Here is a 20,243-nt window from a genome sequence, read left to right on the forward strand (position 1 = left end):
TGGAAGACGCTTCTCAAGAGATACGCTGGAAGTGAAGCTATCGTCAAAATAGATTTGGTACAACACTTGCTGTTTGGGCCGATGTTGGATGGTTCGAGTTTGAGCTGACAGCTAATTTACCAATGACTTGGTAACTCACCCGGTCTAGTCAGAAAACTACGGTCCTGGTTTTCGTGCTAGTGAGGCAAACATGGAAGTTCGCAGGTCACCCAAGCGGAAGAGAGATATAGCGGGACCTATGGGCTTTTGACGCGGGCGAGCCCACTTGATGTATCTGTGTTGTAGATTCATGACATGGATATAAATTCCATGTGAGATGTGAGGTTGGAAGAAGTGGTCTACATACATACTAACTATGTAGGTTCTAGGTTCGGGTTGCTACATCTCGCCAATAACGATGGCTTTTTCGGGGAAGACACTTACTTGGTAAAGTCTGACCGGGTGCCGCCTGATTACCACTTCCCGCCCTGTAATTAAATTAGAGTTCTTGGGTGAGAACGCGACCTGAACTTATAAAGTATTCTCAGCCGCGCTTAGGCGGGAAAGTGACTTCTAGATACTTGCGTTCTTGCGTTCTTGTTTAACACAGAAAATCTAACGGTGCCTTGACCACGTTGGCCAACGCAACCCCTGCTGCACCTTCTCCACGCATGCCGGACACGTACTGGGCCATCCAATTACAGCTCTGGACCTTAACGGCGCCTACCTGGTGGGCTACCACTAGAAGAGCTAAAATAATATCCTACAATGCTGCTATGCCTAGAATAGGTAGTCTAAGCAAGCGCGCTAATGTACATTTACCAAGCTTGGAGGTGCGGGTGTACTAACTATCAAAGGTAGATTTTGGGGCAGTAGCGAGGACGATTTCCTTGATCCGTCATTTATGGGAACCTCGTCGAAGTCTGGACCGCCCCTTAATATTATTATTTTTCTCCCCTTGGCGATTGGAACTTTTTTGAACTCTACCATGCGTGCATCTTGATACCCTTCGTTTTGCCGCTTCACGCATATTCGTGAACGCTTCAATTCTAATCGTTTGATCTTTCATTACTCTTTTTCTTTTTTTTTTTCGCCATTCTGTCGAGGTGTGGTACCCTCCTATTGATTCATACCCTGGAGCTGGGGTTTTTTTCCCACCGGTAAAGAATATCTCAAAAACATACCTGGTTCGAATGCGTCGAGCTCCGTTGGCAAATACCGTTCGATAATATTACTTGATACCCAACCCCCACTCTGTTGGCGCAACTCGGACAAGTCTTCCTTTACAAACATTTTATGCGTTAGCCCGCATCATAATTCGACTATCAAAATACCCACTTGTCTATATCCAACGTTCTCGAACTTAGATTTACGTGGTGTTGTGAACGGAAACATATTTTCCCATCTAGACGGGTACCTCGAGCCTACCAATCACCATGCCGAGCCTCTTCTCTCGAATAAGGGGCAAAGATGGCGCGAAGTCTAAGAAAAACGGCAACCTAGCTGATTTAGCAAACCAATTGCCTGACAAGCCGCGCTGGGAAGATGCGTATACGCGAACAACAGTAGAGCCCGAGGAGGTCCAAGAATTAGTAACGCGCTGCACGGAGGAAGTTAAAGCTAGGGGTACGAATAACTAGCAGAAGAATCCTATCTTACTTGAGCTAGTATAAGCTAATCCGTTCGCGACGCGTAGCTCTCGATCTTCCGTTTCTCCTTCTCCCATTCCGACCGACTTCTGATCCTAGCGCCGTGCGCACCTTCATCCGCCACTTTTTCAACGATGAGCAGAACCTACGCGGTGAAGCCCTCGTACAGGAGCTACGGATGACAGAGCCTATGGTGTGTCCTGCTAACTAGAACGATGCATGCTATTTTAAGAAATTCTCATTAACAAATCCAGGTCATATCGGGTGTCCTAAAATGGGTATGGAGCAGATTGCCGGGCGGCATTGTGGGCTGGGATGCCTACGAGCTTTTCAGAGTTGGAGAGCAAGGTACGACCTATATCTACTGAGTACGTGTGTAAAAATAGAATGCTAAGGAATAACTTATGATTTAGATTCGAATATGGCCCGCGATTCCTTCTCTACCTTTATTCCGTTGAGCGTCGAGAATCAGGCACGATCACATATCATATTTGACTACTTCGATTTACTCTCAGCCATCGCAGCTCATGGTAAGTCGAATGGCTTCGGCGGTCGTAAACTGTCTCGCATGGCAGCTTGGTGGGCCTTCGAACACAAGGATACTGGGAATGGTTTCGACGGAGGGTATAAGTCATGGCTGAGGTTTGCATACCCCCAAGCCCCAAAATTAAGATCGGTTCGCTAATAAATCCCAGTGCCGCGGATGCGACGAGCCATCTGTTTTTCGCCTATCTCAGATCCTTATCACCCCAGCAGGCTCGCGCAGGTATTTCCATGCTCCCTATGTCCTTGCAAAAGTTGCTGCAGGAAACCGAGTATCCCCCACAGGCGCCGTCATTATTGATGTCATCAACGTACAGGGTCGTCATGATTGTCGATACTGTGTCGTCTACGCCGTTTGCGCTTTTGCGCCGTGCTAATCATTTCCAATACCGCGATGAGGACCAAGCTCTTCGAGAGTTTTCTGAATACGAGGATCCCGTGAAGGCCCTAACCGAGGAGTGCCGCAGAGTTCTTAAGGCGATATCTCTTGCGAATCAGTCTCAAGTTTCTAGCTCGAAGCACTCTACTGGTCTACGAGATGCGTCATGGTCGCGATTCGAAGATATCGGCTTTGGAGGCGCTCTGGAGGAAGAGGACGAAGACTCGGACTCACTTAAACTTAGCCAAACTCGAAATCCCCGTGGACTACGGACTACCCCCGCGTCGGGCGCGAACCTTGGCAGACCAACTACTCCATCCTGGGCAGACTTCCTATCGTCCGGTTTTGTCGATGACGCACCGAATAGCCCCTCGAACCTCCTACTACCCCCTGATAAGATTCTGCCCCCCATCGAGACAACTGTTAGGCAGCGTAGCTCGCAATCGCACCGCCCACGTCTAGAGAGCGACCGTCAGCTAGAGCCTGGCGAATTAGCCAGTATCAGTCGATTCGACTTGGACGAGGCGTTCTGGTGGGTGTGGATGAGCAGCTTGGCGCCCGAAGAGACTGCAGAACGTAAGTCGGCATTTGGTAGGTGTTCTGTTCTTGAGACAGTTATTCGTCAAGGCAGGTGGCTCGTGATGGAGGAGATGGTTAAGGGTGCAGCCCCGGAGCCCGATGCCGGCGCGTATATCGCGGAGAAGAAAGGCCTTTTCAGCTGGACAAGGCGTAACAGAGGAGTTTCCCGAAGCAAGTCAACTGCTAAGTCAAGTAGCGCCAAGAATGATCGTTTGAACCCTGGTGGTGGTGCCGGCGCTGGCCTAAGCAAGACCAGCATCGGACCCGACCAGCAAGCCAAGATCCAGGCAGCGGCGCAAAAATTGCAGGCCAAACAGCTTCAAGAGCAGCAGGCCGGCCCCAAGGCAGAACGACGCGGGCGTACGGATACCGAGGTGATGAGAGAGAAAACTCAAAGCATCCTTACCCTGCAACCAGGCGTCGTAAATGTAGCCTCGCCGGCCATGAAATGGGCCAGTAAGTACGACAAGGAAACTATCCGCGCAGCATATCTCGGCAACTCGTTCGCTGGACGTGGTGTATCACAGACGTCGCTTCAGATGCCTAGCCATCCTCCTGGAACGAATGGGCTCACGGAAAATGGCGATAGTCCCAAACCGGACGTCCAGGAACACCCGCTGTCTCCTATTTCAGTTCATTCTCAGCCTGAACCTGAGCCAAAAACCCCGGTAACGCCCAAACCTGCTTCGGTTCCGGCTCCCGTTCCGGAAAAGAAGCTTGCGGCTCCGCAACCGATTCATCCGGCTCAGCGATCGGAACAAACCGGTCGAGAATCGCCTTTGCCTCCTACTCCGCGTGAAGGGAAGAGCGTAGAAGCAGCCCGCGAGACTATACTTTCCCCTGAACCAAGTAGTCCCGAGGGCAAGAAGCATAAGAGACTTCATAAGGAAGACAAAAAGTCCAAGTCGAGCGGTTTCAAGAAGCTATTTGGCCGAAATAAGAACCGCCAATCCAAGCTACCCGAGAATGCTGCCGCAGATGTGAACAGCATGCTAGCGGCGCAACCTCAGACCCCGGTACCGGCGGCTCAACCACCTACGTCCCCGGAACCAGTTGCATCTCCGGATCTCGAAGCTTCCGTAGAACGAACCGAAGAAAAGACGCCGACGCAAACTCCAGTAACGCCGATGCGTCCCGGACAAGGATATGAGCCATCAATCGACGACAATCTATCTCGTGTCGATACTGCCGATGCCGCAGAAGCTCACACCGAGTTCTCCCGCTTCGATCAGGGCCCTCTCCTAGACCAGCCTGCCTTTATCCCCGATGATGATCAAAGTGTCGATTCTGCCGCGCCGCCACCTATTGCCAGACATTCTAGCCGCCACCCTGCCCTAGATGACGATGATGACGACGATACAGGAGCTCCATCACCAAGTGTGCCTATGCAAGACCGATGGGCCGCCATTAGAAAGAATGCCGCCGAGCGGGTCGCTCGACCAAGCGAAGAGCAAAGCCGGGGTGCATACAGTAAGACGACGGACGACGGCGACGAAACCAGCGGCGAAGAGAGTAAGCACCCTAATTTTTTTTTTCTCTTTGCGTAGTAATCCAATCGCTAACGTATAGCAGCAATTGAGTCCCGTGTAGCTCGAATTAAGGCTCGTGTCGCTGAACTAACAGGTAACATGGAGGGTGGCAGCGGCCCCGTAACTCCCTCCGGTCGCCGCTAGGAGCGGCGTTTTAGATGACGACTTGGCTACGATACAAACGGATATCTGCATTATGAATTCGCCTGCATCTGCACGCCTGGAGTTCCTTCGGACACGCTCTCCGCTTTAGTTGTGCTCGGTATACCAAGGCCGATTATTCATTAATATCTAGCATTAAGCACTTTTCTTATTTCGATGATACCATTAGAACATGCTCATCCCATGTTTTTTTCGCAGCCATAAGCAGACGAGGAGGATTTAGTTTTACTAATTTGAACTTTGACGTCCAACGTACAAACACGGTTGGAATTTTCCAAAATCAGCCACTATTCGGTTTCTTACGAAAATCGCTTCAAGGCGACAGTAACCCTGGATGTAAGAGCGCATAGCTTGGCTATGGACCGGACATTTTCTTGGGTTGCTGTTGCATCTGGCGTGGAAAAATTACAAAGCACTACAACGGACTAATCCTTTTTTTCGGTTGTTTTTCTGGCTTCCGAGGTGAAGAGTAATGAGACGACGAGGGGTGGGAGATACCCATTCGCGCGCGCGGAATAGGAAGAGGGGAGGAGGAGCTTGGAAGATACCTTGGTGCTTACTTTGTTCGAGGAAGCACCCGACTCGTCTTTTTTTTTTCTTTTTTTTTTCTCGTTGATTTCTTCGATGGCAAATCTTTTTGGTCAGCTGGATTTTTCGGTGTAGGCAATAGGCCACCAAAGTTAACTAGCAGATTATTATCTTCTCTCCAGATGTGAACAAGCAGCCAGTCAGCCAGCGTCCGAAGGCGAGGCGCGAGGCTCTATTCCGGAGCTAGGCGCTGGACGCTGGGCTTTAAATACCGTTTTCGGTAGATATGGATCATCTCAATAAAACATTGTGTGAACCCGATACGGAGTTTCTCGCTGGTGGAATTATTTGATAGTGATATTGTGAATGCTTGGTGTATGCGTAAGTTGACTAGTTTGATAAAGGGGTGTCCGTCCAACTTGTCCTATTCTATTCAATTGTAGTTATAGCATAGTTGATGGTAATTACGACCTATTCCGGATGTCAACTCGTCATCTTACTTCGTCCTCTGACTTCTAACTAGGGCGTACAGACCTAAATGCTCAGTATAGTATACTCCATCGTGAGATATATCCGTGTTAGATCAAATACCTACCCGCGCCACGTCTATACTCCGGCTAAGCGAAAGCCTAGTCGCGGTCGCAGTCCCGGCCCGGCCCGGCCCTCGACCTCGGACTTGGCACGGCCTGTACAAAGCATAGCCATCTGATCTGCTTAGCCTTTACTCCGTTTACCCGGTTTACCTATCTGCCTCGTGAGGAGATCAGACGCTTTCCTCGGCGCAAATACGGATAAATAGATCAATACGAAGTGCTAAGCTGGGCAAGCCACAGCTAACCGGTGGACAAGTAATACAAGATCCTAATTCATCTCGCCATCTCGCTCTTCGTGAGCCGCGCGTCTGCGCCTATTTGCCTACATAGCCCGCCGGCCTAGTACAACGCGACCCCGACCCTGAACCATAACAGCCCTAGCCAGCTAATCAGCCCTACGACCCAAGCTACGCCTTACCTCCCCACTCACGGACGCTATAGTTCGATCCCCGGGTGCACGACATTACACCCCAGGACTATACATCTCTATCGTCTACTATTCAGCTGGCTTACACAGGCAGTGAGGACGACGGCATGCAATGCAGGTCTGAGACAACGCGGAATGGAACCGCATGATAGTTCCGTAGTAGGTAGTTATTGGTGTGCTGCCATGGACTCGGCGACTTGGCCTTCGTGATGCATGCATATGTACGGGTACGGACATTGTATGTATACCTACATTCGCAAGGTGATACGGGGGAAATATCGTTGTTAAGTGTTAAGGGGTGGGGGCTGTTTCTCTCTCGTCCCATCTTTACGGATAGAAAGAGTGTAGAGATTGAGGACAGGAAATCCTATAGTATCCTAATCTACATATTCACTTCATCCTCTACGCACGAAACCCCGAAGGAAGCACAGACAGACCGAAAAGAAAGAACGTAAACAAACCTGCATAACTACCGTACGTAACTAGGTACCTAAGATTTACGTCCGTAACGAACACAGCCTGTTACTCAGCTCGCCGACCAAGGGGATACCTATATACATTCAAGCCCTACCAGCCCTGCCAGCCCTAACTCCCGCGCCGGTAAGCCACCATGTCATGTCTGACCTGTAGGATCTAGCGACCTTTCCGAATCCTGCATTTACGATGCCGATATCTTCTTATTGGTCGACATCTGCCGGCTCTTCATCTGAACTATCCAAGGCATTTTAGTTGGTAGTATCGAGCCTTTGGTAGTTGAGGTAAATCGGTAAGATGGGATGATCGACATCATCTGAGTTTCTCAAACTGTTACTATTACGCCCCTTTTCTATGTACGTAGTAATAATGTAAACCACCAAATCACAAACATCACAGTAGAACAATGAAAAAAAAGAAAAAAAAAGGGAGGGAGGGGGGCAAGAATCAAGGTCAACGCGAGTCTCATTCAGGATCTGGTAACATGCCCAATCCGCCGCTGGTATCTCTAACAAAGAATCCTAGGTAAATCAATCAAACTGCAATAGTGTACAAGCTGTAAGTTCCCACCAGCCCCAACGCCGTCCACATGTTTCGTCTCTCACGCGCAAGTTTCCCGTCTCCAACTTTTTTCCCGCGTAGAAAATGCGATATCAAGACAGCAAAGTCGCACCACAGAAGTTCCCATTACTCATTCGTCATGCCCGTCTCTCTAAAACAGCGGGTAAAGCTGTATTGTCGTATGGTTATAATGGTTTTGGTAAAAGGGGCGAAAATCTTCAATCAGTTGCAAAAGTGACCATGAAACGCCCCTGAGCGCCACGCCATGCCGTAGAAGTGAAGCAAAATGCAATTGCATGGCGTCAAGCATAAACGAGCGAATTCGCCACGGGTCGAAGTCGAAGCTGGCAAGTGCCGGGTAAAAGGCGGAATAAAATAAACGAGGTATCCAGAAATCCAGTGCGGATCCAGTTATGAATGCCCGTCGATGCTCTCTAAAATGTTGTACAGTTGCGACTCGAGTCGCCATATAAATACGAATTAAACCGAAACGGGATAAATATATAACTGACCAGAAGGCCTCAGAGTTGGCATCATAACGGTGTACTACTAGCCGTCAACCTTTATTCTCTTGAGCTCGCCGCCTTCTGGTCCGTCCGAACCGTGATTGGCCGTTATATCCGGGCTCTTCCGCTTCGTAGAGCTCAGTCCGGTATCGTCCCTTAGAAAGGAAGGACCCGAACCAACCACCGGCGTAGCAAAATTTAGAGGACTCGGAAGCGTGTTGCTATCAGTACCTCGGAAGTTCCATTCCGGATAGAAACTGCTGGGACTGGGCAAGAATTCATTGTTAAGGAACCTTGATGGGAGCGCTGATACGGGCGTGTCGATGTTCATACTGTTGTTTTGAGTTTGAGGGTGGGGTCTAGCAAATGGATTTGGCGGGCCGGTGGCTCCCGCAGATAGCATGGCCGATGCTGATGGCGAAGGAGGGGGGAGAACTACCCCGGTCCCGGGGCCTTCTAAACCGTTCCGACGCGTTGCTTGCGTAGCCGTGTCCGTGGTAGTGCGGGGTGAAGTAGCCGTATCACCACCAGCTGTGCTACCGTTGTCAGACTGCTCCTCAGGGATCTGGACCTTTAGACGGGGGCGCGCTCCGCCGCCGACCTTTAGGCTGTTCGAGCGAGAGGGAGGGGTGAATGTAGTCTCGGGAATCGTAGGAATAGAATTGCGAGAATGGCTCAAGTTAGAAGTGTTAGAGCGCTGGGGAAGAGGAGGGGATGAATCGGGTTTGGATCGCGAAACAGCGCCTACGTCTACCGACTGCGATCGGTTTCCATCATCTTTTGTCCGGGGTTCCGCGTTGAACGAGGCCATGTGCTGAGACAAAATCGATCGGTTCTCGTCGATCGGAGTGAAGATGCTATGCTGCTTACGCGCCGGCATTTTCTTGATCGCAGACACAGTGTCTAATAGTGGTTGGCTAGATCGCTCCTGGGGCGGCTCGTGCTTCGGTTCCATAGGCGCAGGAGGTTGTTGTGGTTCCGCCGCGTGCTGATGCTGGTGCTGGTGCTGCGGAGGCTCTAGATGCTGAGGGGGTGGTTGTGGAGACGTGCGAGGAGCTTGCTGCGGCGGTAGCTGGTGAGTAGGCTGCGGCGGAGAAGGACGCGGAGGTTGCGGAGGTCCCTGCTGAGGATAGCTAGGAGGTACGGACGATCGGCGCTGATCTTCCATATACTGCTGGACTTGGACAAGCGGCTGAGCATTGCTGTATTGGTACTGGGCTGGGGCTGGCGGCGGGATTCCGTGCTGGTAAGTAGATTGGCTCTGTGGGTTGTAGATAGCTGGCTGAGGCATATACGCGTATCCATTAGTAACTGGCTGGGGAGGTCCCGGTTGAGGGACTCGCAGGTCGCGGCGGGGATCATTTCGAGAGGACGGCCTAGACACGATTTGCGGTTGCGGTGTGTGACCCCGAGGTGCGAATGGCATTCCGTTAACGGGAGGCGAAGGGCAGGGAGTATGATGCCTCAAATGTTGGAAATGATGCTGGCCTTGGAAATGGGGAGGAATCATCTGGGGTTCGACAGAGCCTTCGTGGCCATGTGGGGGTGTGCCTTCACCATCTTCGTCGTCGTCGTCATCGCCGCCGTTGAAATCGTGCGGTCCTTTATGTTCGTTCGGAACACCATGCTATCCCTTTGTCAATCATATTGCCCCCTCAAAATTTGCGGGGACGGATGAAACCAACATATGAGTATCTTGTGATCAGATCTCTCATGTCGCTCGAAGAGTACTCGTAAAGCTTCTTATTGCTGCCAAAGATAATCACGGCGACATCGACGGAGCAGAGCACGGAGAGCTCATGCGCCTTCTTGAAAAGACCACCCTTTCGCTTCAGGAACGTGCTATAGGACAGATATGTTAGCCATTGAAAACGGACGCGGTTGGAAAAGTCGAGGGACTCGGATCGCAGAAGGGTAGCTTACACAGAGCGGTTTCTGTCGTCCTTGATGGCTTTGATCTCAATCTTTCTCCGCCCCATCTTGTCGACTGTAAATCTGAGGTATATTGAAGAAAGAAAGAAATATAGATTATAGAAATGTGAAAGGGACAAAGTAGGTAAGCGATAAGGCTTCGCCTCCCAATTGCCGCAGGATTTTTAACTCTGACGGGTATGGATTCCTCGAGTCTGTTGGCAATAACTACGCGACTGGTAGTAATATAAAATATATTTGCCCATCCAAGGCCCGGTCCGCGAGGAAAGAAAGTTATGGTTATTTCTGACAAGCAGAGACCAGCGGAGAGGAAGGTTTCAGGCTAGTATATACTGGACTAGAAGTGTATGGTACCGGGCTGGACAATTTGTGTCGAGCGATGACTTAATCTGACGTGAAAGGGCTGAAGGGCTGTAGTATGTAGTCGAGTGGATGTTGGCCGAGTGGATGATGGAGTGAGTGGATATGGCGAGTTAGATATAGAGGGTTAGGAGGAATAGCCGGGTTCCAATATTTGAAACGGGTCGGCGGTGGTTTATGGATGGTTCTTGTCGAACGGGTTTATCCACGGGAGAGGAGGTGGAGGAGCTGTGGTAGAAGTATCTTTCTGAACTCTGGCTTCTTTAGACACGTTCTTGGGGATGGTGTATGTATGTATAAAGTATGGTTCAAAAGTATGGTGCATGGAGTAAACAAACTAGGCTATGATGGATTGTCGTCTCTCTTTTTTTTTTTTTTTCTTTCTTGAATCAGTTTCCCGAGATATACATTGATACAATACATCAATCGGTGCACTACTTGGGACTTGCAGGACGATGGGGCTGAATCTGGCGTGGTTGGTTCTAATAATAGATAGAATCGTGTTCACTCGAGTTTTTTTGTGTGCGGGAGAAACAGAGAAAGTGGGAAAAGGTCAAGGAATTGGGGGGAAAGGAAAAGAGAGGGAGGGGGGATGGTGTCACACACACTTCAGGACAAGGTCTGCTTAAGAATTCAAGCATGCTAAACCAGGTGAGGCCTAGTTAGTTAGCTTAGCCAGGTTGATACTTCTTAGCAAGTATTGATGTACTATGCATGTACATACATAGGTGTGCTGCAACACTGCTGTGGTGCACACTACAGCATATATGTAGGTAGGTACAATACACTACGCAGCTACGTAACTACACTAAGCTATCAAGTATCCACTTAGATATTGCATCTTTTCTACCCTAACGCAGAAACATACAGTTTCCCAAGTCGGTAACTAAAGGTACATACAAACCCAGCCTTACGTAAGTCTGATGGTTGGTTGACAGGATAGTTTTAATGCAGTTAGGTACCTTCCAGTTAGGTACATAATGTACAATACCCTCCTAGCTTGGGTACACTAGCCCAGCCTGCCAGCCCTAGCGTGTAGCGCGACCGAGTGCCACAGGAGAGAGAGTAGTGTAAAAGACCCCTGCAGCCCTGGCAGCAAGCCCCGGCCGCCTCTTTCTGTAGCCTGTTTGTTTGTCTACTGCAAACTGCGAGAAACAGCGTATTGATGCACTGCAGCTGGATAAAATGGCGGAGGCTGCAAGGACCAATGAGCCAAACTAACGTCCGTATGTAAAAGAAAAAAAGAACAGCCGTGTGGCTTAGACTGACTACAAAGCGCCCAATCGCCCTTTTGAGAAAGTCGAGTAGAGAGATACATGACACGATGCACTCCAGCCTTACAGATTTACCTACCTATAGGTACAGCCCCGAAGGGTAGAGACGAATCGGTACTCGGACAATTTGATTCTTATTCTTTGCTCACTTAAGGGATTCAGATCATTGGTATTGCACATTGTCGTCATCAATCACCATCGTGAACCCCCTAGCCATCTCTTCTTACCGCAACACGAGCCAATCAACATTGTACCGTGGTCTGTGGCTCGAAGTCCCTAAAGAATCCTTATCCACGGGGAGAAAAGTTTCATGACTTGAAACCGCCCCCAAACTGAATTCTCATCCCTCTTACATTGTACACGCCAGTCACCCCTTGCTGCGTATATACATACATATTAGATATAGCGGTACTTACGCCAATAGAGCCTCATGATGTAGTACATAGTATATATACATAATAATACGTATTTTACCCACATACATAGGAGTGTATAATATCAGGGGCATCAATTTAAGCTTCGATGTATATTTTACGTCTTTTTACTTCTCGAATGTCTTCAATTTCTGAAAATCTCGAGTTACACCCGCGGCGTCCAAAGGCTATGTGTTCTCAGTGTTGTATAGAGTCCCCTTGAAACTGCCGCACTTCGAATTTTGCCGCTCGCTAAGCTCGCTAGAAACTCACTAAAACGTGTTAACTCGTATATTTGCCCTTGCGTCGCGCAGTTTCCCGGCTGCTGTCTGATACTATACAACTGTGCTGGCTTCAATATGGATAATATCCGTAAGGAGAAGACCCTTGCGGAGATCTACGAGCACCGGGTCCGGGGAAAACAAGCCCAGAACGGTCTCTGCCTCCGTCCTTACCTATCACATCAGACGAGTCTGTCTGTTCCTACGTAATACCTAGCACTTAGATAGATGATGGTACATGTTACGCAGCTTGCAGATTTGACGCTTGTCTGTCTGTTTGTTTCTCCAAGTATAGAAAAGAGGATTATGATTATAGAAACAGTATACTCTTGTCGGGCGAGTCCTTGCACGCTATAGCACTACCACTATTGTAGAATCGCGACAAAGCCGCAACGCATGGTGAAGCAGATCGATCAACCTCCATCACCGCTGTTACCCAATATCTATATTTCTATATTTCTAACTTGATCCGCCATTCACAGGGAGTATAACCAAGCCTAAGCGCGAGGGACGGAGTGTTCTCGCTGGCGATTCGGTGCCGGGCCCGTCCTGCACCAACATGCATAATACATTTCTAGGGTTGTTACAATATTCGGTAACACAACATGAGGTTCAAGACTAATCGGGACGGTGAAGTAGCGTAATAGGTAGTAGGTTGATACAAGGAATAAGATAAAAACAAAAAGGCCGGATAAAAACAGTTAGGAGACAGAACGGTAGGATTTCATGCCGCTTGGCAGTGCAGCCCCTCAAAATCGGGGCCGATATATCTAACGGCGGTTAAGCGCCGGGGAACGGGAGAGTTTCTATCTTTCCAACGAAGAAATGTCATGTCTGTCTTTAGCTGCAAGCAATTACATGACATATTACAAGGCTGGGCAGACAGATGTGTGCAATCAGCAATCAGAATCTATAATTTTGCTATTTTACAACTTTTGCACCTTGCACCTTGCACGCATTCGCATCGCATCTGCATCTCGCATCCTCGCTCGCATGGCCCCCCCGGGACCCGGATTGGTCTGTGTAACTTAACTCGATAGTTTAGGTATTCCACTATGCACGACAGCCGAGCCGAAAATGCTAAAAATAAGCTATTTATAGCATCACATGGCCCCACCGCACTCCGCATCCTCACCTTGCTACCTACTTCGACCAATTAACCCGTAATATCGCGCGACTATGTGGGCTAATTTATCCCCAACTCGTAGTAATTTGCCCGAATTACTGGCCGAAGCAAAACAGTTTACCCTCCTGGCAGACATGGGTAAATGAAACCAAAATTGGTTACTTGGCCCGGGCTGTTCACGTTACGATGTGCGGGAACTTTACATAGATTATGCTACTGTTACTACTATTATATGCATGTCATAGCATCCCGTATTCCAGGACGAAAGGAACGAGAAGGAAACGAGACCAAAATTTCTGAGACTTGACACAACATACTACGGACAAGTTTGAAAAGTAAACTCCGGAATCTCCTTTACAGCAAAAGCTCAAGTGTGGTATTGGAGGGGTGATCACTGCTTATCCAGGATCACTACTGCATACCGCCCAGTACCTGCAGAGTGCAGGATCATGATCTGGTCTCAGGGGGGGAAAGGAAACAAATGAGAAAGATTACCTACTCTCTCTCTCATGTTGTGGAACGGCTAGCAGCGCTTCCAGAAGGGCTATGGAAAGTCGATGAGATTATGAGAATGGGTTTAGGACGTTGGTGGTTATGGTGATTACGCAAGAATTGCTCTCTTCGGCCGTATAGTGCCTACGTAATACGGCCAACCCCTTGAAGGAATGATAGCCCATGCTGCGCTACAGTATTCTCCTGTCCGTAGTTGGGCTAATTAATCCTTTATCCCTCTTTCTGGGTTCTGTTATTCTTCATTCTTCATGATGTTAGGCCCGATTGGTTGACTCCTTTTCATCCCGATGAGATTGGATACGTCTTCAAGGGGCTAGTACCTACTGCATTCCCGTATTCTATGTACAGTTCTCTCAGCTGGTTTCTAGTGTGTGTATGTGGGTATGTATGTAGCTGTAGTAGGAATAGTATAGGGACCAGGAGGAAGAAGCTATGCAAGTGATGCGGGATGGAATTCGTGGCTCGTTCTAGCCACGATCCATCCGCGTATTCTAGATACCTTCTAGCTGCTAACCTTCGTGGGGACTTTTGTTTGATATTCTATACCTAGATGTTATTGATATCGGGGGCTATAAGTTAATGCCTACCTACTGAATCTTTGACAGGGCTTGATCTAAGTGCAGCGCCACTCTTTACTCCAACTACCGTGACGAACGGGCCTACGGTTCGGATCGCATCGCATCGAATCGAGCCCCCAGAGGAGCTTGCGGCAGGGCTGAAGTCTCGATCAAAGAAACCCAGGTAGGTCGCGGTTCGATCGTGGATAGGATCGCATATCGATGTTACAGCACCTAGGAAAATAAAAGCTCAAACGAAGCGTCGGGACCGGAACACCGGAGCCGAGTGCTTCTACACTTTCTACACTGCCTTGGCCCTTGCTTTTTACGTCCTCCACTGCCGCCCCCAAAACAGCTGCGCAAAGGACAATAATCTTCCGTTGTCACCTTCAGCCCTTGCCTTGCATTGTACCATGTTGCTGCCGTGCTTGTATCACGTCACGGTCTGGCAACGTGGTAGATCGATTTATCACATATGCCACCTATGTCACATAAATTAAGGTATAGAAAGAAGTTGTCAGAATATAGTTAGAGTATAGTTCAGGGTATTGGTCAGAGTATAGGACTAGTCAGGCACGCGCACACACGCATACACATACACACACACAGAATCCCATCATCCAACTCGAGACTAGCCATCGATCTATCTTCTCATACAGTGCCTACATAATCAACGTAGATACATATGTCTTATATGTATGATTCTACCGAGCTGCTATCTTATTCGCTGCCCGCCTTTTTCTTGTCTCTAGCGGTAAATGTCTATCTGCAAATAATACGCATGTCGCAATATTGAGTCCACTTGTGTCAGTACCGTTGCATTTGATTACCACCTTTCCAGATAAGCATTCCTCTTCAGAGTTTTCATTACTACCTACCTCACCGCATTTCTTCTATCACTGCAGACAGGTTATCGGAAAAGGAAACCAAAAGAGAGAAAGCTTTTTCTTTCTTTCTCCAACACGGATGGAAATACAACAATAGAAGTAGACAAAGAGATATCAGGAAGTCCTCGGAGAGCTCTCCGCATCCACGTGGCACGGAAATGTACGTCAGTATTACATACGTCTAAACGCTGACGGCATAGCTGGTTTGTAGTAATACTCTCACACCTATTGCTTCTAAGTATAGCAATATACAGGCTTTCGAGCAGATGGCACATGGTTTCGCTACTACAGAAGTCTTCTAGAAATTGTTAAGCCCATTTTGGTATTACCGTGCTATCTGCTTAGGCGCTCACCACCATTCCAGGGGTTTGGTTGGAGCGGGAGACTTGCATACAGAGAACTACATACTGTCCAACCACGTAGAGCGGGTGGTTGCACTGGACATTCCATCGTCGAAAGCAAATCGCAAAATTCCTTGAGAATATTGTTGTAGCCATGCAGAACCATTCTCAAACCCAAACACCATGCCTATGCTTCCAAATTTGGCCACGCCCCTAACCATTCCTGGATGTATCGACCGACTCGAAATTACCATCCCAGTGCCTTTTTGGGTAAAAACAATCAACCTGCCCTATGCCCCATGGGCCTTGAAGAAGTGAATCGGCGTGACCGAGAAGACAAGGGGGGAAAGGGGGAAATAGCTATACGTAAGTCGTACTAAAGGATTATAGCAGCCTTGCCTTAATCTGCATCGTCTTAATTATCGTCCCGTACAGTTGGGATTCGTCAAACGTAAACCTGTCGAAGAAACCGGAAATGAACCACCAAAACCGTCCCTGTTCTCCGTTTACTCGTTGGCCGATGATGGTGCAGCAGACGGCGCTCCGAAAGAGCCGAATCCGCCATGGTCGGCACCTCCATTGTTCGTTGTGATCGTCCCGTTAAGCAGAGGACATTTGCTAGATTGGAAGTTAGCTTATGTGATTACTTTGTGATTAATACGTATATGAACAAGATAAAGAGAGTAGAGCCTAATAGGAAACCAGTAAGACTGTCTACGTATATTGGAGAAAGAGCCGGTTAGTATCAGCAACGTTATAGGCTGAGTAGCAGTGCGAGACGTGATTCTAGTTTTAGGGGTCATAATGTTCAAGGTAAGTCTAAGAAGAGCAATAGTGCCAGTACCTTTTGTTTGTCTTGATGTGTCCTACTTGTCCACAGTTGGCACATTTTCGAGTCGTGCCAGCTGATGCCTTATCACCAGCGGGTGGATCCGGAGATGCGTCAGGGTTAGTGTCGTTCTTCTTTTTCTTGCTCTTGCCTTGCTTCTCGCGGATTTGGCGTCGATCTTGGTTCTTGAGGAGTCTCGAAAGCTCCTTGTCGACACTACCAGGATGTTAGAAAATTTCATGAGGCATTTAACATCAAGACTTACAGTTTCTGCTTCTCGCGATTGTCATCCGCATCGGCAGTAGGCTGCAGACTATAGACACTAGAGTTGAAAACCATATTAGCATAGGTTGATTTCTATTGTATGCAGCCTTTTTGCAACAACAAGTTGGATCGACTTACTCTCTATTCTTTTCCTCAATTTCGCGGCGTTGTCTCAGATAGCTCCTTATGACTGTCGGATTTTCTAGGAAAATGGTTTCTGTAATAATCTCTCCGGATTCGTTCCGCTTCTTACGAATGATCTTGAGCTTCTTCCTGCCCGAACGGCTAGCCGCGCTGAATCGGCTAAACTGGCTACGTCCATCATCTACTGGCGCAGGAGTCATATCGGGCTGTCTTGAATTGAATCGATCATCCTCATTAGCTGTGTCGAGGACATCTGCGTCATCATGCGTAGTAGGATCACTAAGGGTGCTCTTCTGTCTCTCCCAGATCTGATGAATGGCCGCGTTATACATATCCTGCTGCTTCTTGACGTTGTATGAATGGCCGCCGTTCGCCTTACGTTCGCGTTCAATCGCATCCGCCGAAGTAGCCAAGGGACCCTGGACAGCATTTATATAACCGCCTTTCATAGACGTCTTTATGAAACTGAATCCAAGGCCGTGGCCGGTAGGATCGCCTTCGCCGTGGAGGGCCACCATAGCCTTGCCCGCGCTGGCATCAATGAAATTTTTGGTAAGTTCCCATGGTGCCATCCTAGCAATCAATGGTTCTTCTACGTTCTCATCTTCCTCTTCCCTATCCTTAGGATCATAACCGGCATTTGTCAACGCCTGCTGACCGATTTGCATAGCTTCGATCAGGCAAGCATCTTCCGGTTTGATCATGGATCGTATGGCGGCTTCGTCCATGAGCGTTTGCCCTTCCGGCAGAACCCATGTCTTCCTCTCTCTATCATACAAAAGGAATTCCTTCATCTTTTGTCTGTTTTGCGGATCTGGCTTCTCGAATACGTGAGGCGTGATCTCGTTGAGCCCCACATCCTGCGTTTCCTTCTTCTTCATCATGCGATAGGCAATCATCTTGAGACGGTTCTTCGACGTATTTGTAACCTTCCTGGCATGGGGACCGGGCACCTCCAAGGAAGGGAACGTCTGCCCAACCGTATAAACATGATCAATTTTGCGAAGATAGAACTTCGGGCCTTCGGTAGCGTTTGTCGAATATCCGAGGATGAAATCATTTGGTCTAGGTTCATGTCTGAAGATCGGCGCCCGATACATCTCGTTATGCAACGTGGGTACCGTCTCGCCTGGGTCCACAGTGCCGAATATAGAGAAGGGCGATCTATCTTCTGGTAGTAGTAGGTGACCTTCACCGATATCGAGTTTCGGGATTTTATCCTCGTCATTTCGATCTTTGCGGCGGTAATAGTTGATCACGCGGCTACCCATGCCAAAGTTGGACATCATGATGGGGAATTGCTCGCAGTATTCAAAGAGGACTGCTGTGGAGTTATCGTTTAGGCTGAGGTCCTTAGTAGTACGAAAGATCTCCTGGTTGGTCTTCCCTTTCGTATCCTTTCGCCTAACCTTCGTAGCTTTGCGTACGCCAATAGCATGCTTCACGATCTTGTCTAGCTCGAACCTCTTGCGGTGATGTTCCCAAGGCTTGACGTCAACCTTGGTTCGGTAGAAGGGGAAGGTCAGCTTGAGTGCAGGCAAGCTGTGCTCGACAGAAAGGTTAGAAAGAGTAGCCCTGACTTTGCTCTTGTGATTCGCCTTCAGCGCCTCATACGCATCGTCGTTAGAGAGGTTAAAGTGATGCATTACATCTCTTCTAAGCTGACCGTTAGCCATTCGCTTAGTTCTCTCCTCGACCTTCGGGCGTTTAGATGGTCGCTCGCTCCCTCCATCTTTATCGATCAAAAGGTAGGGGTCATCATAGTCCAGCCTGACGTGCTTGCTAGCTCGCCGCGTCTCTCTGAGGAAGTCGTCAATATGGCGAGTATCATACGATGATATTTTCGGGAGACCAGGCTCGTATCTACGCCGCTTTTTCGTAGCTTGCGGTTGCAAGAATTCTCTCTCCCAATCATCCATTTCGTCATCATTATCGACAGCAGCGGTACCCTTCTGAATGGGTGAGTCGGCACGCGTGAACAAGCTCCAGTCGTCGCATACCGTGGCAATCTCGTTTAAGCTGAAGCCCCCAATAAGTGACTGTTCTGAGTTTGAGGTGTCCGAGTAGCTATCCGTGGCGTCCAAGCCCCGGTCGTCTTCGTCATTATAACCGCCTCTCTGACCGGCTAAAGCACTCTCTGGGATCCTAAATAGTTTTGAGGAATCGGCTTCCAGTTCCAGCTCGAGCTTGGTAGGTACAAATTCAGGAGGATCCTTGTCTTTATTCGGGGGTTCCTTGTATATGTATTCCGCGGGCCATTCTGGGAATAACTGATTGAAGAAGAGAGTCTTATGTTTTGAAAAACCTGGGAATTTCTGCGCCAAGAGCTCGTCTACGTTCTCAGGAACCTTCTGAACCGAGGTATCTTCTTTGCTGACCTGGTTCATCCATTTATCTATAGCCAGGTTATACTGAGGGAAATTGAGTCTCTGCCTCTCCTCAAATGACATATTCTTCCAAGCCTCATCCGTGACGTCGCGTTCTTTCACCAGTGAAGCCTTGGTTGGCATAGTTAAGCCGCCCGCGGGTTGCTCCGCCGCTGCGTCGGCCGTATGTGGTGAAGATGGAAAATCGGGTTCGCCTTCGGGGCCACCTCCAAAGAGGTCATCCATATATTCGTTCTCATGGCTCGTGCCTTCGTCTTCGGTAAGACCAGGAACCTGCGAGATGCCCGCACCAACAGCACTAGAACCGTCATCCGAAGCCAGGTCACTATCGCTGATGTCTTCGAAATCGATGGCGTCTACTGCCTTGTCCGTCTGATCAATTACTTTATCGCCGAATAGTTCAAGGTTTTCGGGCATGTTAACCCCTCTCTCGTTCGAAAATATTTTGTTGATATCATCTTCATCCTGCTGTTCCTGTGCAGCCCAATCGATAGTCTTGAATGATTGCCCATTTACCTGGTCGTGATCGGGTTCCTCCTCCTTAATGGTGACCCCATCTACACGAACCGGGCCCGAGGCCGGGGAACTCGCGGTTAAACCGTCCATGGTATCTCGCGCGATTCTGGCGTCGTATCGTAAAAGGGCTTGTCGACGTCGTCGGAGACGTTCGCGAACGGAAGGATGGCAATGTGCTAGGCTACTTCATGTCAGGATAATACGGACGCCACGCGTATGAACTTCATCCGAAACGTAGAATCAAAGAGGCGCGAAGCTAGCAAGCAAACCACGCGCTAGATGAGACCGGGGAAAAATATGGTGTTTGGGATAAAAAATTGATATTGATTCGTAGATAGTAGATGAGTTGAGTGGTAGCGGCTCGAAATTGGGAAGTCGCGTTAAAGTGGTACCAAGGTACCTCCCTCCTCCTATGTAGACCGCGGGGGAAGCCTTGACCAAGGTTGAACCATACATACCTACGCACCTGCCAGGTTAACTATATAAATATACCCCGGGGTTGCTCTAGGA

At 48.9% G+C, this 20,243-nt stretch overlaps 3 protein-coding genes across 3 annotated transcripts; 1 reads left to right on the forward strand and 2 right to left on the reverse strand.

Annotated features, from left to right (window-relative positions):
* Nucleotides 1-951: 951 nt before the first annotated feature.
* On the forward strand, nucleotides 952-5,491 carry F5Y00DRAFT_224378 (DUF1708-domain-containing protein). Its single transcript, XM_048005992.1, has 6 exons — nucleotides 952-1,605; nucleotides 1,676-1,821; nucleotides 1,883-1,976; nucleotides 2,042-2,270; nucleotides 2,324-4,641; nucleotides 4,702-5,491. The coding sequence occupies exons 1-6, from the start codon at nucleotides 1,416-1,418 to the stop codon at nucleotides 4,800-4,802; spliced, it is 3,078 nt and encodes a 1,025-aa protein (XP_047869247.1). The 5' UTR covers nucleotides 952-1,415; the 3' UTR covers nucleotides 4,803-5,491.
* A 2,305-nt stretch (nucleotides 5,492-7,796) lies between these two features.
* On the reverse strand, nucleotides 7,797-10,135 carry F5Y00DRAFT_98956 (uncharacterized protein). The gene is made up of 3 exons (XM_048014425.1): nucleotides 9,833-10,135; nucleotides 9,595-9,751; nucleotides 7,797-9,536 (listed from the first exon to the last, which is right to left on the reverse strand). The coding sequence occupies exons 1-3, from the start codon at nucleotides 9,886-9,888 to the stop codon at nucleotides 7,953-7,955; spliced, it is 1,797 nt and encodes a 598-aa protein (XP_047869248.1). The 5' UTR covers nucleotides 9,889-10,135; the 3' UTR covers nucleotides 7,797-7,952.
* A 5,422-nt stretch (nucleotides 10,136-15,557) lies between these two features.
* On the reverse strand, nucleotides 15,558-20,107 carry F5Y00DRAFT_224383 (uncharacterized protein). Its single transcript, XM_048005993.1, has 4 exons — nucleotides 16,825-20,107; nucleotides 16,688-16,744; nucleotides 16,438-16,638; nucleotides 15,558-16,211 (listed from the first exon to the last, which is right to left on the reverse strand). The coding sequence occupies exons 1-4, from the start codon at nucleotides 19,821-19,823 to the stop codon at nucleotides 16,100-16,102; spliced, it is 3,369 nt and encodes a 1,122-aa protein (XP_047869249.1). The 5' UTR covers nucleotides 19,824-20,107; the 3' UTR covers nucleotides 15,558-16,099.
* Nucleotides 20,108-20,243: the final 136 nt, after the last annotated feature.

This window comes from Daldinia vernicosa (genome assembly GCF_022497035.1).
Source record: "Daldinia vernicosa strain CBS 139.73 unplaced genomic scaffold F5Y00scaffold_3, whole genome shotgun sequence".
In the NCBI taxonomy this organism is placed as follows: Eukaryota; Fungi; Ascomycota; class Sordariomycetes; order Xylariales; family Hypoxylaceae; genus Daldinia; species Daldinia vernicosa.